The sequence below is a fragment of the Hemitrygon akajei genome, chromosome 2 (genome assembly GCF_048418815.1).
Source record: "Hemitrygon akajei chromosome 2, sHemAka1.3, whole genome shotgun sequence".
Classification (NCBI taxonomy): Eukaryota; Metazoa; Chordata; class Chondrichthyes; order Myliobatiformes; family Dasyatidae; genus Hemitrygon; species Hemitrygon akajei.
In genome coordinates this window covers 107,480,193-107,497,992 of record NC_133125.1, presented here as the reverse complement: position 1 = coordinate 107,497,992, position 17,800 = coordinate 107,480,193, and the positions used below count along the sequence as shown (strand labels likewise).

General features: G+C 40.6%; 1 protein-coding gene across 2 annotated transcripts in view; it reads left to right on the top strand.

Moving 5' to 3' along the window:
• Positions 1 to 17,800, top strand: part of epb41l5 (erythrocyte membrane protein band 4.1 like 5) — a 215,138-nt gene that overhangs the window by 155,022 nt on the left and 42,316 nt on the right. The window contains exons 16-18 of one of the 2 annotated variants that reach the window (XM_073026976.1): positions 6,496 to 6,665; positions 12,715 to 12,818; positions 15,616 to 15,729. In XM_073026976.1, the coding sequence (XP_072883077.1) occupies positions 6,496 to 6,665; positions 12,715 to 12,818; positions 15,616 to 15,729 (388 nt within the window). The remainder of the gene's footprint in view (positions 1 to 6,495; positions 6,666 to 12,714; positions 12,819 to 15,615; positions 15,730 to 17,800) is intronic. The other variant, XM_073026985.1, reaches the window with a different exon arrangement.

Sequence of the window (17,800 nt, the reverse complement as noted above, 5' to 3'; positions counted from 1 at the left end):
GTATTCTATTCCTCGTGAATGAAGAATTGCAGAGTATACAGTACATTCAAGGTTCAAGGGCTTAATATTGAATTGAATAATCTCAGATAACAACAACAACAACACATGCAAAATGCTGGAGGAACTCAGCAGGTCAGGCAGCACCTATGAAAGGAAATAAACAATTGACGTTTCAGGCCAAGACCCTCCATCAGGACTGGAAAGAAAGAAAGAGAACAGAAGCCAGAATAAGAAGGTGGGAGAGGGGAAGGAATATCGGTTGGGAGGTGATAGGTGAAGCCACATGAGGGGAAAGGTAGGTGGAGGGTGGGAGGTTGAAGTAAGAAGCTGAGAGGACACAGGTGGAATAGATAAAGATATAAGAAGGAATCTTATAGGAGAGGAAGAGGACACTGAACCATGGAAGAAATTGAAGGGTGGGGGGTACCAGAGGGAAGTAATGGGTAAGTGAAGAGAAGAGAAAGGGGTAAGAGGGAATCCAGTATAGGGGAGTGGGGGAGAGAGGGAAGGGGAGGGAGAGAAATTGATGTTCATCTATTTTACTTGTCATATGGTGTTCTAATGATTATGCTTTTTGAAATCTATGGTGATCTTTGACCACTTTGTCCAATCTTGTTAATATTCTTTAAAAATATTTTCATTGCATCTTTTCTAATAGATTCAAAAGAACATACAAAATCCTTACAGGCAGTGAAGGGAATTGAACACCTGTACCTTTATGCTAACCAATGCACTACTGTGCCACCACCCTCGCATTTGTAGCAACAGTTCCAGTGTAAGTGGAAGTGGAAGGTGGTCACCAATGTCTCTATTATTTGTCGAACCGCTCCCTTTTGTACTCTGGGATATGGATGATCAGGTCCTAGGGTGATGTTGACTTTTAAACCTGTTAGTTTCTGGTTTGCACCCAAAGCCTTCCCCAAGATTAGCTATGGCCATAAGGCTGCAGAGGTTTGAGATCGGAGTTTTTCTTCCAATTGATTTGCTAAGCCCCATCTACCGAAAGCAACTGGTTTTGTTGGGCTTAGTACCTAAGGCCAGAATATCTTGGTATGAAGGCCAGGAGCTGGACTTGGTTGTCAGAGGCAATTTGAGAAGCACACCATTGGAAGCATTTAATAAGTAGCAGGAGCTTATCGCTCCTACCTCCCATGCGGAACAACGTGAAGGAAGAATCTGGAGCTGGAGTCCCTAAGGCAGTCCTACATTAAGTTTGACAGTGACTGGCAGCTCCAGCTATGCCCCTGGTGCCAAACTATCGGTCTCTGTCGTTCCTTTGGATTCATCAGCTGCTGGTGGGGGGAAGCCTGCTGCATGGGCAACAGCTTGCTCTCGCTATTGTACTACCCTGGGTTGTGTATTGTTACATAACCCGTGGGTATCTTGTGACTATCTTATGACCATGATGTAATTGAGTATCTGGTGTGCATGATGTAATGGTCTTGTGATGGTGGGGTGATGTAATTTCCCTCCAGAGTGAGGTCACATGATGTAATTTTCCCGCCAGTGAGAGGTCATATGATGGCCTGTTTCAACAGGTATAAAATGGGAAAGCCTTGCTGTGACGCAGGTCAGTTCGTTATTTAATTAGTCAGTTACTCCGTTATGCTGCGTATTCGTCTCATGACGCAGTTTTGTTTTAAAGTGGAGTTTTACTTTGTATCTTAAGTCTCAAAGGTTATTGCCAGCAGTTTCGCTACAACACTGCCAGTTTTAGTCCAGTTGGAGAGTGAAGAATTTATCGAAGTACGGAGACTCGAAGGATCGAGTAAAGTTGGTGTCGTCGGTGGTAATACAGGATCAACCTTATTGAATCCTCGTTCAGAAGGTAATAACCCGCATCCGAGATAGCCCCTGCATTGTGAAAGCAGAAAGGGCTGGGTGCAGCGTTATTCGCCAAGGAAGGTCAGTTCCTTTAAGCCATTTTTATTTCCTTTGTCGTAAATCCTTTGGGCAAGGCATATATCGGCTGGGATCAGCAGTAACGTCACGTCGAGAAATTCGTTACTTCAGGAAAGTCTCTCCTAATTGTGTACATCATTTGGACTTTTGCATTTATCGCTTTAAGAACTGTTCAAGTTGCCGTATAGCAGTTAACTTCCAGTTAAGTTAGTCGTCTGTTTACGTTTCATTTTTATTGAGCAGTGTTTAATAAATGTTTTATTTGTTTATAAAATACCTGTCTCGATTTTATATTCAGTGTTGCCGAATTGTAGCAGTATCAACTTCGTCAGATAGGATGCAACATCCATGGTTGACCCTGACTGATGGAGGCCATCAGTTTCCTTAGTTCTATTTTTTTATTCAGTCTGATTTTTAAAATTATTTCTTCAGATTATTGATTTGTTAATGATGCAGATATTTCACATAAGAAAGGGTCCTGGGGAGATATTTCTTCGTGACTTCTCTATAATGTTCTACCTTCTCCCATCAATCTATGGATTTACTGACGCGCCTTACACTTGCGTACAAACCCAAGCAATGAGTCTTGATGAGCCCGAAATGTCGAACGTTTACTCTTTTCCATAGATGCTGCCTGGCCTGCTGAGTTCCTCCAACATCTTGTGTGTGTTGCTCGTATTGGTACCGTGTGGATGAATTTTTACTCTGGTATTGGTACCGTGTGGATGAATTTATACCTGGTGTTGGTACCGTGTGGATGAATTTATACCCTGGTATTGGTACCATGTGGATGAACTTATACCCTGGTATTGGTACCGTGTGGATGAATTTATACCCTGGTATTGGTACCGTCTGGGTGAATTTTTACCTGGTGTTGGTACCGTGTGGATGAATTTATACCCTGGTGTTGGTACCATGTGGATGAATTTATACCCTGGTGTTGGTACCGTGTGGATGAATTTTTACTCTGGTATTGGTACCGTGTGGATGAATTTATACCCTGGTGTTGGTACCGTGTGGATGAATTTTTACCTGGTGTTGGTACCGTGTGGATGAATTTGTACTCTGGTGTTGATACCGTGTGGATGAATTTTTACCTGGTGTTGGTACCGTGTGGATGAATTTTTACCCTGGTATTGGTACCGTGTGGATGAATTTTTACCCTGGTATTGGTACCGTGTGGATGAATTTTTACCTGGTGTTGGTACTGTGTGGATGAATTTATACGCTGGTATTGGTACCGTGTGGATGAATTTATACCCTGGTGTTGGTACCGTGTGGATGAATTTTTACCTGGTGTTGGTACCATGTGGATGAATTTGTACTCTGGTGTTGATACCATGTGGATGAATTTTTACCCTGGTATTGGTACCGTGTGGATGAATTTTTACCCTGGTATTGGTACCGTGTGGATGAATTTTTACCTGGTGTTGGTACCGTGTGGATGAATTTATACCCTGGTGTTGGTACCGTGTGGATGAATTTTTACCTGGTGTTGGTACCGTGTGGATGAATTTATACCCTGGTGTTGGTACCGTGTGGATGAATTTTTACCCTGGTGTTGGTACCGTGTGGATGAATTTTTACCCTGGTATTGGTACCGTGTGGATGAATTTTTACCCTGGTGTTGGTATCATGTGGATGAATTTATACCCTGGTGTTGGTACCGTGTGGATGAATTTTTACTCTGGTATTGGTACCGTGTGGATGAACTTATACCCTGGTATTGGTACCGTGTGGATGAATTTATACCTTGGTATTGGTACCATGTGGATGAACTTATACCCTGGTATTGGTACCGTGTGGATGAATTTATACCCTGGTATTGGTACCGTGTGGATGAATTTTTACCTGGTGTTGGTACCGTGTGGATGAATTTATACCCTGGTGTTGGTACCGTGTGGATGAATTTATACCCTGGTGTTGGTACCGTGTGGATGAATTTTTACTCTGGTATTGGTACCGTGTGGATGAATTTATACCCTGGTGTTGGTACCGTGTGGATGAATTTTTACCTGGTGTTGGTACCGTGTGGATGAATTTGTACTCTGGTGTTGATACCGTGTGGATGAATTTTTACCTGGTGTTGGTACCGTGTGGATGAATTTTTACCCTGGTATTGGTACCGTGTGGATGAATTTTTACCTGGTGTTGGTACCGTGTGGATGAATTTGTACTCTGGTGTTGATACCGTGTGGGTGAATTTTTACCTGGTGTTGGTACCGTGTGGATGAATTTTTACCCTGGTGTTGGTACCGTGTGGATGAATTTTTACTCTGGTGTTGGTACCGTGTGGATGAATTTTTACTCTGGTATTGGTACCGTGTGGATGAATTTTTACCTGGTGTTGGTACCGTGTGGATGAATTTGTATCCTGGTGTTGGTACCGTGTGGATGAATTTTTACTCTGGTATTGGTACCGTGTGGATGAATTTTTACCTGGTGTTGGTACCATGTGGATGAATTTTTACTCTGGTATTGGTACCGTGTGGATGAATTTTTACCTGGTGTTGGTACCGTGTGGATGAATTTATACCTTGGTATTGGTACCATGTGGATGAATTTATACCTGGTGTTGGTACCATGTGGATGAACTTATACCCTGGTATTGGTACCGTGTGGATGAATTTATACCTTGGTATTGGTACCATGTGGATGAACTTATACCCTGGTATTGGTACCATGTGGATGAATTTATACCTGGTGTTGGTACCATGTGGATGAACTTATACCCTGGTATTGGTACCGTGTGGATGAATTTATACCTTGGTATTGGTACCATGTGGATGAACTTATACCCTGGTATTGGTACCGTGTAGATGAATTTATACCCTGGTATTGGTACCGTGTGGATGAATTTTTACCTGGTGTTGGTACCGTGTGGATGAATTTATACCCTGGTGTTGGTACCATGTGGATGAATTTATACCCTGGTGTTGGTACCGTGTGGATGAATTTTTACTCTGGTATTGGTACCGTGTGGATGAATTTATACCCTGGTGTTGGTACCGTGTGGATGAATTTTTACCTGGTGTTGATACCGTGTGGATGAATTTGTATCCTGGTATTGGTACCGTGTGGATGAATTTTTACCTGGTGTTGGTACCGTGTGGATGAATTTGTATCCTGGTGTTGGTACCGTGTGGATGAATTTTTACCTGGTGTTGGTACCGTGTGGATGAATTTGTATCCTGGTGTTGGTATCGTGTGGATAAATTTTTACCTGGTGTTGGTACCGTGTGGATGAATTTTTATCTGGTGTTGGTACCGTGTGGATGAATTTTTACCTGGTGTTGGTACCGTGTGGATGAATTTTTATCTGGTGTTGGTACCGTGTGGATGAATTTATACCCTGGTGTTGGTACCATGTGGATGAATTTTTACCCTGATACTTGTGCCATGCGCTGGTGATTAGGTTGTTGCCAAACTGTTTAGATTATTTGGATTCTGAACAAGAAATTTTTAGAAAAATTAACTTCTCCCTTTTGGAAATGTTATTATGGGCACTGAAAATCTGATGGTCTGTCTTCACTGAAGCAGCTGACGGTGTTCGCCATCTCTGCAGAAATGTTTGCAAGGGGTAAGGTCCTGAGGCCCATCGAATATGTCGGCTTCATGGCATGGTGGTGATTGAGAATGCTTTACCATCGAATGTTTGCTACTGTTATGTGCTCATGTTGCAACTAATATAGCAAACAGCAGCCTCTCTTGTGTAGCTAACTGGTGATGGATCATCTGTCTGTGCCTGTCCTTGTCTCGTGCTTCAATTGAGTGACTTCAGCTAATGATGAACTGATCAACCGATTATCGAGTGCAGTCAGGATTGCAGGAGCTATTGTCAAGGATCTGGAAGCTGCATTCGACACAGCTCTGTATATCAAATAGTTGGTCATATTGATTTGCTTAATTAATTGCTTTTGCCATTTACGATATCAGCAGGGCTTATTGAATGAGATACATTTGTTTTTGTTATTTCATGAAAAAGGGAAGCTTCTTCATCAGGGAGTTAGGCGACAATAGTTTATCACAATCAAATATATGTAAGAATGTATACTGCAAAGTTTTTCTTTGATTAAGAGATTGCTCTATGCTTTAAACTCTTGATTCTTAACCCCTAAGTTAAAATTTTATAATAGTTTGTATTTTGAAGTCTTTTATTTGGTTCTAACCCTTTGCATACCGTAATGGCTTCTCTGCACAGAATGTAAACCTGCAGGAAGAGTGATAAAACAAACTGTTGGAAATTTCAAATTGGAGGTGAAAGTTTAACCAAAACAGAGGAGAGTTCCAGTCCAGTGAACAACTGGAAAACAATTGGCTTTGCCAGTTGCTTTTAAATTTTGGAAAGTGATTGAGTTTGGAATTGGCCTGGTGTTCTGCAGATTATATTATAGTGATCCATTGAGTATGCAAAGGGTTAAAGAAAACAACTTGAATTTAAGTTGGCTGAGAAATTCATGGCTTTGGTCTACTTTACAGAATGCTTTCTCCTGCTTACATGCATGCCAGTGTTTAATCTCCATAATGAAAGTTTGTCTCAGTCCCTTGAACTATTGCCTAAACTGGGATTGCTGATTTTCTTGTGGTTTGTAGCCTGCAGATAGCAGATTTGTTAGACACCAAAGAGCTGTTGGAGACTTCGGTGGATGAGGTCATTGGAGTGCCTGTTACCATGGCAGCACCAAGAATTTCTGAAGAGTCTGTTCAAAGTTTGACCTCTGCTGGGACAATTGAGAGTGCACGTGATAAACCGGATTCAACCGGTAAGATGCAGTCTGCTATATGTGGAACCGTTTCATTGCTAATGTGATAATAAGAATGTTTTATTTAAAAGCCGTACTTTGTAATAAATTGAAGTTACGCATTTATTTAGAGATACGGCGTGGTATAGGCCCTTTGAGCCAGACCACCCAGCATGTCCCCTCCGACATCCCCAATTTAACCCTAACCTAAACACAGGACAGTTTACAAGACCAATCAGCCTGCTAATTGGTGCGACTTTGGGCTGTGGGAGGAAAGCAGAGCACCCGGAAGAAACCCACACATTCCGCAGGGTGTCTCCTTGTGGATGATGCTGGTATTAAACTCCAAACTCCCAGGCTGTAATTTCATCGAACTAACCACAACACTCCCATGACGCTCATCAAAACTACTTATTAAATAAAAAGTGAATTACTTTCAAATTCTGATATTGCTGTATGTGCACAATATTGTGTATATAAAGTTGGAAACTTTAATGATCAAAGGTCTGTGTCCAGTTAACAGCAATGTTCTTTCTATTCATGGGTGCAAAAAGGTTTATAAAGAACTTACACAATTAATCGTCTTAGAAATTCCACACGATGAAGCCATGTTCAAAGTAAATTTATTATCTAAGTTCATGTATGTCACCATATTCAACTCTGAGATTTGTTTCTAGCTTGCATTCACAGTACATCTAAGAAACCTAATAGAATTAATGAAAGACCACGCCCCACAGGACGGACAAACAATCAGTATGCAAAAGACAGCAAACTATGCAATTACAAAAAAAAGATAATAAATAAACAATTAATATTGAGAACATGAGATGAAGAGTCTTTGAAGGTGAGACCATAGGTTGTGGGAACAGCTCAGTGTTGGGAAGAGTGAAGTTATCCACTGTGTTTCAAGTGCCTGATGGTTAAAGGATAGTAACTGTTCCTGAACCTGGTGGTGCGAGTCCTAATGCTCCTGTATCTTCATCCTGATGACAACAATGAGTAGAGAACATGACCTAGGTGGTGGGAGTCCTTGATGACGGATGCAACTTTTCTGCGACAGTGCTCTGTGTAGATGTGCTCAATGGTGGGGTGGGCTTCACCTGTGATGAAGTGGGCCGTATCCACTACTGTTTGTAGGAATTTCCATTCAAGAGCATTGGTGTTTCCATACCAGGGTGTGATGCAACTAGTCAATATACTCTCCACCACATATTTAAAAAAGTTTGTCAATGTTTTAGATGTCATGCCGAATGGTCGTAAACTTCTAAGGAAGTAGAAGCAATGCTGTTTTTTATTAAAAATTTTTTATTTAATTTTCAAATGGTTACAGAAGGAAAAAAAATTATCAACCCTTCCCCCCTCCCCCCTAACATATCCCTGTAAAAAGAGAAAAAAAAAGAAAAAAAGAATGCCTAGATATCGGAAGATCCCCACATGCTCCACGGAGTTCATAATAGCTTTAATATATATATTTATTTCTTTCTCCAAATAACCAATAATTTTATCTTCGGAGCACCTATAAATTTAATCCTATCTTTTGTAAATAAGGGCGCCAAATTTTCAGAAATATTTCATATTTATCTCTTAAATTATAAGTAATTTTTTCAAACGGAATGCAGCTAAAAGCTATATCTATTTTCATTTTCTTAATGTATGTTAAAATTCTTTTTCTTTTCACCGGTCCATTAAGCCCATTAACATTAAAACTTTAAAAATTCAGTAAATTAGTCATTATTTTTAACAGGGTTACTCCAGTCTGTAGTAATACCTAACTTTTCAACTTTCGTAGTACCTTGGGGAATCTTTTTAAAATTCTCCGTGTTGTTATGGGTCTCCCCCCCGATTGTCCAGGCAAAGAAAGAAAGATTAAAGAAAAATAGATTATAAAGAAAAAAAATAACAAAATACCCCCCTACTAATGTTGTGAATAAAGAAAAAACGCAACATTACCCTCCGTTGTACGGGTCATGGCAATCGCCATGATTACACACATGAATCCCGTAGCAATCGATCCGAAGTTCCCCCAGCTCCCCCGTAACATACAAAATTATACATAAGAAAAAATAATATCACTACTCTCAATTAATATTTCTCAAATTTTTACCTTTCTCCCCCTGTATCATATAATTAAGAATATATTTAAATATTCTTCTGTCCTTAAACATCCATCAACTCCATTCACTGTCCCTGTCTTCATCTTTAATCCGTTTCACTTTTAAATCTTTGGCTGTGGTTAGCGAATATTTGGGAGTTCTTGTGCAAATTCTTCCGCATCCCGATAATCAGTAAAAGATCTTTTTCCGTCATCCCAAAAAATTATCAGGGTTGCCAGGTGGCGCAATATAAATTTATAACCCTTTTCCCATAAAACTTTTTTCGCTGGGTTAAATTCCTTCTTTCTCTTCAAAAGATCATAACTTATATCAGGATAGAAAAGAACTGTTTTCCCTTCTATCATCAATGGCCCGTTTCTCTTTCTGGCACGTTGGGCAGCCGCCTTCAGGATCTTTTCTTTATCTTGATATCTTAAGCATTTTATCAAGATTGATCATGGGTTTTGATCAGCTTGAGGTCTTGATCTTAAGGCTCTGTGAGCCCTTTCAATTTCAATTAACTGGGTTCCTTCTTCCATTTCCAAAATTTCCGGAATCCATTTTTGAAAAAAATTTATTGGATCCTCTCCCTCTATACCTTCTTTAAGTCCAACAATCTTAATATTATTTTGTCTGTTAAAATTTTCAAGTACATCCACTTTTTCCAACAACCGTTTTCTTTCTGATGTCCAGGCAGAAATATTATCTTCAATTTTATTCACTCTATCAATGGTGTCTCCCGTTATTTTTTCCAGGTTTTTAATTTTCTTGTCCATTTTGTCCTGTCTTTTCATCATTTTATCAAACATAATCTTCATATTTTTAATATCTTTTTTATTACTTTTAATGCTTTTAATTCATGCATTATTTGCACCAAAGATTTTTTGTCTCCAATATCACCTCCAACCTCTTCCTGTTGCTCTTCTTTGTTTGTCTCTTCATCTTCGTCTGATTTATCCAGAGAATCTGATTCCACCTCATATTCACTTTCACTTTCAGTTCCGATCATAGCTGGGATTTGTAGTTTGGGTTGCTCGTGTTTGTGCATGCCCCTTCCTTCACGCATGCGCAATTTCTGTTGCTCTTTTTTTTGGAAACGGTTGATGTTGCCGCAGTTTCCTGTTCTGTATCGCTGGAGGTAAAATGCACTTGAGCCCGAGGCTCTTTCATGGCGGCCGGCCTTGATTCTTTTCCAACTTGTGTTGTCTTCAAAGTAGTAGTTTTCTTCTGCTTCTGTTTAGGTGACATATCTTAAGACTATCCTGAGTAGTTTATAAGTAATTTTTAAAAAGTATTTACTAACTTTTCTTCACTTAAACATTATTTTACTGGTTTTTTACGGGAGAGCTGGATTTCCACGTCTCGATCATACGTCATCACGTGACGTCCCTAGAAGCACTGCTGTGCCTCGTTTGTAATAATAGTTTCGTACTGAACCCAGGACAGGGCCTCTGAAATGTTAACACCGAGGAGTTTAAAGTTGCTAATCCTCTCCACCTCGATCCCCCGATGAGGACTGGCTCATGTACATCTGCTTTCCTCCACCTGAAGTCAATGAAACAGTTCCTTGGTCTTCTTGACATTGAATAAAAGGTTGTTATTGTACCAGATTTTCAATCTCTCACCTATATGCTGATTCATCACCACCTTTGACTTGGCCAGTGACAGTGGTGCTATCTACAAACTTATTTTAACTTATCAGCAAAATAACTACATTTAATTTTTACTGAGATACAGCGCGGAGTAGGCCCTTCCAGCCCCTCATGCTGCATTGTCTAGCAACCCCACATTTTAATCCTAGCCAAATCGTGGAGCAATCGACAATGACCAATTAACTGGTACGTCTTTGGACTGTTGAAGGAAGCTGAATCACCCAGAGGAAAACCCACACAGTCATGGGGAGAACGTACAAACTCCTTACAGACAGTGGGGGAACTGATACTGTAAAGCGTTATGCTGACTACTAAGCCACTGCACTACCCCAGCAATGGCATTGGAGTTGTGCTTAGCCTCACAGTCATAAGTATGAAGTGGGTAGAGCAGGGGGATAAATGCACAGCCTTCGTTGTGCACCTCTGCTGATGGAGATTGTGGAGGAGATGTTGTTGCCAATCTGAACCAACTGGGATCTGCAAGTCCATCCAATTACACAAGAAGATATTGAGGCCAGCGTCTTGAAGCTTACTGATTAGTTCTGAGAGGATGATAGCATTGAATGCCAGGCTGCCGTCATTAAAGAGCTTCCTGATGTACGCATCTTTGCTATCCAGATGTTCCAGGGTTGCTTGAAAAGCCAATGAAATGGCTTCTGCTGTGGACCTATTGTATTGGGAGGCAAATTGGAGTGGATCCAAGTCGCTTCTCAGGCAGAAGTTGATATGTTTCATCACCAACCTTTCAGAGCACTCATCACAATTGGATGTCAGTGCTACCGGACAATAGTCATTGAGGCAGAAAACCACATTCTTGGGCACTGGTATAATTGAAGCCTTCTTTCTTAAAAGTTTTCCATACATTTCCTTATTGTAACTACCCATTGAGATTTACTAGCAGGCCACCTACTCTTGCCAGCATGTTTTGTATTTCTTCATTGCTGACACTTTCCTTAAAATAACCCTGTTTGTTTATGTTACCCTTAAACCATTAGATTTCTGAAGGAGTGTAGATGATGTCAATCATCTCAGCACTGAACTGATTCCACAACATATGAACTCACTTTCAAGAACTCTACATGCATAATTCATGTTCTCAGCATTAATTATCTATCTATTTATTAGTTGTTTATGTTTTTATTATTATTGTTTAATTTTTTTGTATTTGCAGTTTGTCTTTTGGACATTGGTTCTTTGTCAGTCTGTGTGCAGTTTTTAATTGATTCTATTACTTTTCTTTGTTCTCCTGTAAATGCCCATAAGAAAATGAATCTCAAGATGGTATATGGTGACATATGCATACTTTGATATAAAGAAATATACAGTATTTTGAACTTTGAAAGCAACATATAGTATTGTTTCATTTGCTAAATGGCTGATATACTGAGTCTAAGCACTGAATCCAACTTCCTGAGAAGTTCTCCCCATCTCCCCTCTTTAAAAACTCTCTCTTTGACCAGTCTTTGGGTCACCCTTTATGGTCATATGTTGGCATATTAGCAACTCAGGGCATTTCAGCTGCATCAGTGGGGCTATTTAAATGCAGCTGATTATTATTGTTACCTCTCAGGTTGCCTTGATTTCAGATCTCCAAGGCACTACAGCACAGAAACAGTCTAGTCTTGAAGTCAAGGCAAGCTGAAAGCTGTGGGCAACCTGGTCTTTAGCCTAATTCCATCTACCTGCTGTAGGGCCATAGCCCTCCATACTCCGCTCATCCATGTACCTATCCAAATGTTACAATTGAACTCATATCTGCCACTTCTACTGGCAGCTCGTTCCACATTCTCACCACCTCCTGGGTGAAGAAGTTCCATCACATGCTGCTCTTAAACATTTCACCTTTCACCCTTAACCCATGACCTCTAGTCCTAATCTCACCCAACCTCATGGGAAAAAGCCTACTTGTATTTCCCCTATCTATACCCCTTGTAATTTTGTATAGCTCAATCAAATTTCCCCTCAATCTTCTACAATCTATGGAATAAAGCTTCAGTGAAAGTGATAAAGCCCTAATGGTGAAAGTATGAAATATAAGGAGAAAATACTAGAACCACTTGGTGTTGCTATTAGTCAAACTATTTATACCAAACAGATAAATTAATTTTTCACTGAAAGTAGTAGTAACTTTACAGTTCCTTCTGAAAAATAACAATATAAGCAGCTAATAACAATTAGTTGCCAGAGATTTCTTGCAGAGGGTAAATGCTTCTTAGTAATTAAATAGATATGTCATGTCTTAAATCATAAAAGCTAAATGCAAAGATTTGCCACATCGATATCTCTGCTGGTCACTCACTGCCTGTGCTTTGGTTCCCGTTTCAGCACTGGAGGAAGTGATAGCGAGACTGAAACAGCTTCAGATAGAGAGTAGTCCTGTGGCTGGCATCAGGCCTGATGTGAGCTTCCATATGAACTCCAGTAATCAGGTAAGAACAAGCACTTGAATGGGTTCCCTGGAGCCTTTCTCGTGACCCATCTCTGTTCCTCCACGATTGGTTGAATTTCAGAAGCAGCTCAGTGAAACACCAAAGTCAGAAATGGGAGAGCTGTTGAAAGATGCTGTTGAATGACAAAATGATTGTTTCATGCTTCTAGTTTTATTTATTGATCTCTGTTTAGCTGCTATGGCTGGGGTTGAAAGTCTGTCACTATTACAGCGACCCATGTTCATGCATGACCTCAGGTGCTGTATGTGTGGAGTTTAAATCTTCTCCTGTGACCACATGGGTTTCCTCCCATCTCCTGAACATGTGCAGGTTGATAGGCTAATTGGCCACCACAAGTTGCTTTATAGGGTGCAGGTGATGGTTGAATCTGGGAGGAATTGATGAATGTGGGCAAAACAAAATAGGATTAGTGTAAGTACACCCAGTGGCCACTTTATTAGATCCTTACTGTTCATGGTCTTCTGCTGCTGTAGCCCATCCACTTCAGGATTCATTGTGTTGTATGCCAGTGACGCTCCCCTGCACTCCACTGTTGTAACTTGTGATTATTTGAGTTACTTTGACCTTCCTGTCAGCTTGAACCAGTCTGCCCATTCTCCTCAGACCTCTCTCATTAACAAAGCATTTTTGACTCCAGAACTGCCACTCACAGGATGGTTTTTTTTTGTTTTTTGCACCATTCTCTGTAAACTCTACAGACTGTTGTGTGCAAAGATCCCAGGAGACCAGCAGTTTCTGAAATACTCAAACCACCCCGTCAGGCACCAATAGTCATTCCATGGTCAATGTCACTTAGGTCACATTCTTCCCCATTCTGATGTTTGGTCTGAATAACAACTGAACCTCTTGACCATGTCTGTATGCTTTTATGCATTGAGTTGCTGATTGGCTGATTAGATATTTGCATTAATGAGTATTGGTACGGGGGTACCTAATAAAGTGGCCACTGAGTGTAGGTGCTTGATGGTCAGCATGGGCTCAGTGGGTTTATTTCTCACCTCAGCTCTGACTCGATTCCACAACCTACAGACTAATTGTCCAGGACTTCACAATTCGTGTTCTCAGTATTACTTATTTTATTATTTGCACAATTTGTCTTCTTTTGCACTTTAGGTGTTTGTCAGTCTTTGTTATTTATAATTTTTCATCCATTCTACTGTATTTCTTTGTTTTCCTGAAAATGAATTTCAGGGTTGTGTGTGGTGACATACATGTTCTTTGATAATCAGTTTACTTTGACGTTGCATGTGATTTGATGCAGTTGAACTCATGTTTGGATCAATCGTACAGCCTCTCCTTTGCTGATCTCGTAGCTTAACCATGTTGCCTGGTTTTTCACAATGTACACTATCCCAAACCCAATGACACCAAGTGAGCCACATATTATAGTGAGAGTCACATGGAGGCCCAGGTACACGTGGTTATCTGAGAACTGCCTGGGGACAGAGTCAAGGTTCAACGTACAGAGGACGTTTACCGGGATGCTACCTGGATGAGAGAACATGTATTATGAGGAAAGGCTGAGTGAACCAGAGCTTTTCTCTTTGGAGCAAAGGAAGATGAGAGGTGAATGATAAAGATTATAGAATGACAAAAGGCATACACAGAATGAACAGGCAACACCTTTTTCCCCAGGGCGGCATGGGTTAATACAAGAGGGCATACTTTTAAACTGATTGGAGGCAAGATGTCAGAAGTTGTTCTTGTTTTTCCATGGTGATAAGTGGATGGACTATTGCCAGAGGCAGATGCTTTAAGAGACTCTTACATAGGTACATGGACGGCAGAAAAATGGAGAACTACTTGGGAAGGGTTAGATTAGATTAAACAACATCGTGGACTAAAGGGTCTGTACTGTAATGCTCTATGTTCTCTGTTTTCTGACTATGTTACAGTACAATTTCTTGATTCAGAAATTGTTGCTGGTTAGAGCTGGAACTCAGACATTGAATTTACACCTACATGTTGGGTAACATAACACAGGCCCAAAGGAGGAGACACTAGTTGTTGAAGTACGGCCTCGGTTACGGGGTTGAGTCATCGAGTAAACAGCACAGAAACTTGTCCTTCTGCCCAACTGGCCCATGCTGCCTACTGCTAGTCCCAACTGCATGCATTTGGCCAGTAACCTTCCAGGCCCTTCCGCTCCACGGACTCTTAAACATTGCAGTTGTCCCCACCTCGACCACTTTACCTGGCTACTCATTCCAGCACTCACTGGCCCCTGTGTAAATAAATTAATCCTTAGGTCTCTTTTAAGTCTCTCGCTTATCTTGTATCTGTGCCCTCTGGTTTTGAACTCCTCATCCCTGACTATGACCGTCCGCCTTTCCCACACCCCTCATGATTTTATAATTTTATGTGAGGATTCCTCCCATTCTCTTCCCCTCCAAGGAATAAAGATCCAGCCTGGCCAGCCTCTCCCTATAACTCAGACACTTCAGTCATGGAAGCATCCTCATAAATCTCTTTTGCACCTTCTCCAGTTTGACGATGTTTTTCCTATAACCAGCACTGTACACAATTGTCCTAGTGCAGTTTCACCAATGACATGCTTTATTGCAACATAATGGCCCTACTCCTCAGCTCTGCCCTGACTGATGACCGTCAGCATGCTTTACCCCCTGTCTGCTCGCCTGCACAAGTAGACAGAGATTAGCACTTCCCTCCGCTTCAGGGAGTCTTGAGCACTGACGACGTGTATGGTATTGGAGTTCAGACAGATGGCATTTGTGGGAGGACTTCCTAACTTGAGATGTTTTCCTGTTCGTGCTAGGATGAAATTGTGAAGACATTGGATAAGTGCCTGAAGAACGTGGCAGATGACATTGGCCCAGGATTTCCTGAAGATGTGAAAGGCAACATTTTGAAAACACAGGTGGAGTATTCTGTGAGGTTCTTTTTAACCTAAATAACTGGGCTTCTGGCAAAAAGTGAAAATTTTAAAATTGTAAGTGTCAAAGCAGGAAACATGAGAATGTTGAGGAGTCAACATTTGCAGTGAAATCCTTTCCTTGTGCATGTATCCTATGTTTTAAAATGTTTGTAGACATTTCTGTTATTTCCTGATGCACAAAGTATTACTGATATCTACTACGTTGGACCGTATACAATGAAGGATTTTTAAAAATGCTCATTAAATCTGATGTAAAGATTCTCTCATTTCTAGGAAATTGACTCAACATATGATGCTGTAGAGATTAAGTATATACAGTGCCGATAAAAAGTATTCACTCTCCCCTAGCAAGTTTTCATGTCTTATTGTTTTACAACATTGAATCACAATGGATTTAATTTGGCTTTTTTGACACTGGTCAACAGAGAAAGGCAAAGTGAATTACAATTAATTACAAATATAAAACACAAAATAATTGATTTCATAAGTATTCACCCCCTTTAAAATGACACACCAAATCATCACTGGTGCAGCCATTTGGTTTTAGAAGTCACATAATTAGTTAAATAGAGATCTGTTATTGGAGACCTGTGTGCAGTCAAGGTGTTTCAATTGATTGTAGTAAAAATACACCTTATCTGGAAGGTCTAACTGCTGCTGAGTCAGTATCCTGGCAAAAGCTACACCATAAAGACAAAAGAACACTTCAAACATCTATGTGTAAAGGTTATTGAAAAGCACAAGTCAGAAGATGGATACAAGAAAATCTCCAAGTCACAGAATATCCCAGGGAGCACAGTTAAGTCAATCATCAAGAAATGGAAAGTTTGTGGCACACCTGTAAATTTGCCTAGAGCTCAAAAACTGAGTGACCGTGCAAGAAGGGGACTAGTGAGAGAGGCCACCAAGAGGCCTATGACAACTTTGGAGGAGTTACAAGCCTCAATGGCAGAGAAAGCCTCTGTTGGGAAAAAAACTCGCATGAAATCTCAGCTGGAGTTTGCCAGGAGACGTGTAGAAGACTCTGAAGTCAGTTGGAAGAAAGTTCTATGGTCTGAAACCAAAATTGAGCTTTTCGCCCATTAGACTAAATGGTATGGCATAAGCCAAACACCGCACATCATCAAAATCACACCATCCTTACTGCAGTGCATGGTGGTGGCTGCATCATGCTGTGGGGAGGCTTTACTGCAGCAGTTCCTGGAAGGCTTATGAAGGAAGAGGATAAAATGAATGCAGCAAATTACAGGGAAATCCTAGAGGGAAACCTGATGTAGTCTGCAAGGAAACTGCGACTTGGGAGAAGGTTTGTTTCCCAGCAAATCAGTGCCCCAGGCTTAAAGCCAAACCTACACAGGAATGGCTTAAAAACAGCAGAGTAAATATTCTGGAGTGGCCAAGTCAGAGTCCTGACCTCAATCCAATTGAGAATTTGTGGCTGGACTTGAAAAGTCCTGTTCACTCATGATCCCCGTGCAATCTGACACAGTTTGAGCAGTTTTGTAAAGAAGAATGGGGAAAAATTGCAGAGTCCAGATGTGCAAAGCTGATAGAGACCTATCCACACAGACTTGAGGCTGTAATTGCTGCCAAAGGTGCATCTACAAAAGCTTGAAGGGGGTGATAAATACTTATGCAATCAATTATTTTGTGTTTTATATTTGTAATTAGTTTGATTCACTTTGTAGAGATCTGTTTTCACTTTGACATGAAAGAGTTTTTTTTTGATCAGTGTCAAAAAAGCCAAATTAAATCCACTGTGATTCAATGCTGTAAAACAATTAAAAAAAGAAAACTTCCAAGGAGGGTGAATACTTTTTATAGACAGTGTATCTATTGGCTGTGATGAAATGGTGTAATTCTTGTATCTGGGAGAGAAGGTTGTGGGTTCAAGACTCACTCAAGGAGGTTAACTTACTAATTCTTAGTGGGATATCAGGGTGAAGAAAGCTCACCAGTGGCTCTACTTCTTCAGGAGGCTAAAGAAACTTAGCATGTCCCTAACAACCCTCACCAATTTTTATTGATGTACTATAGGAGGCATTATGTCTGTATCATAACATTA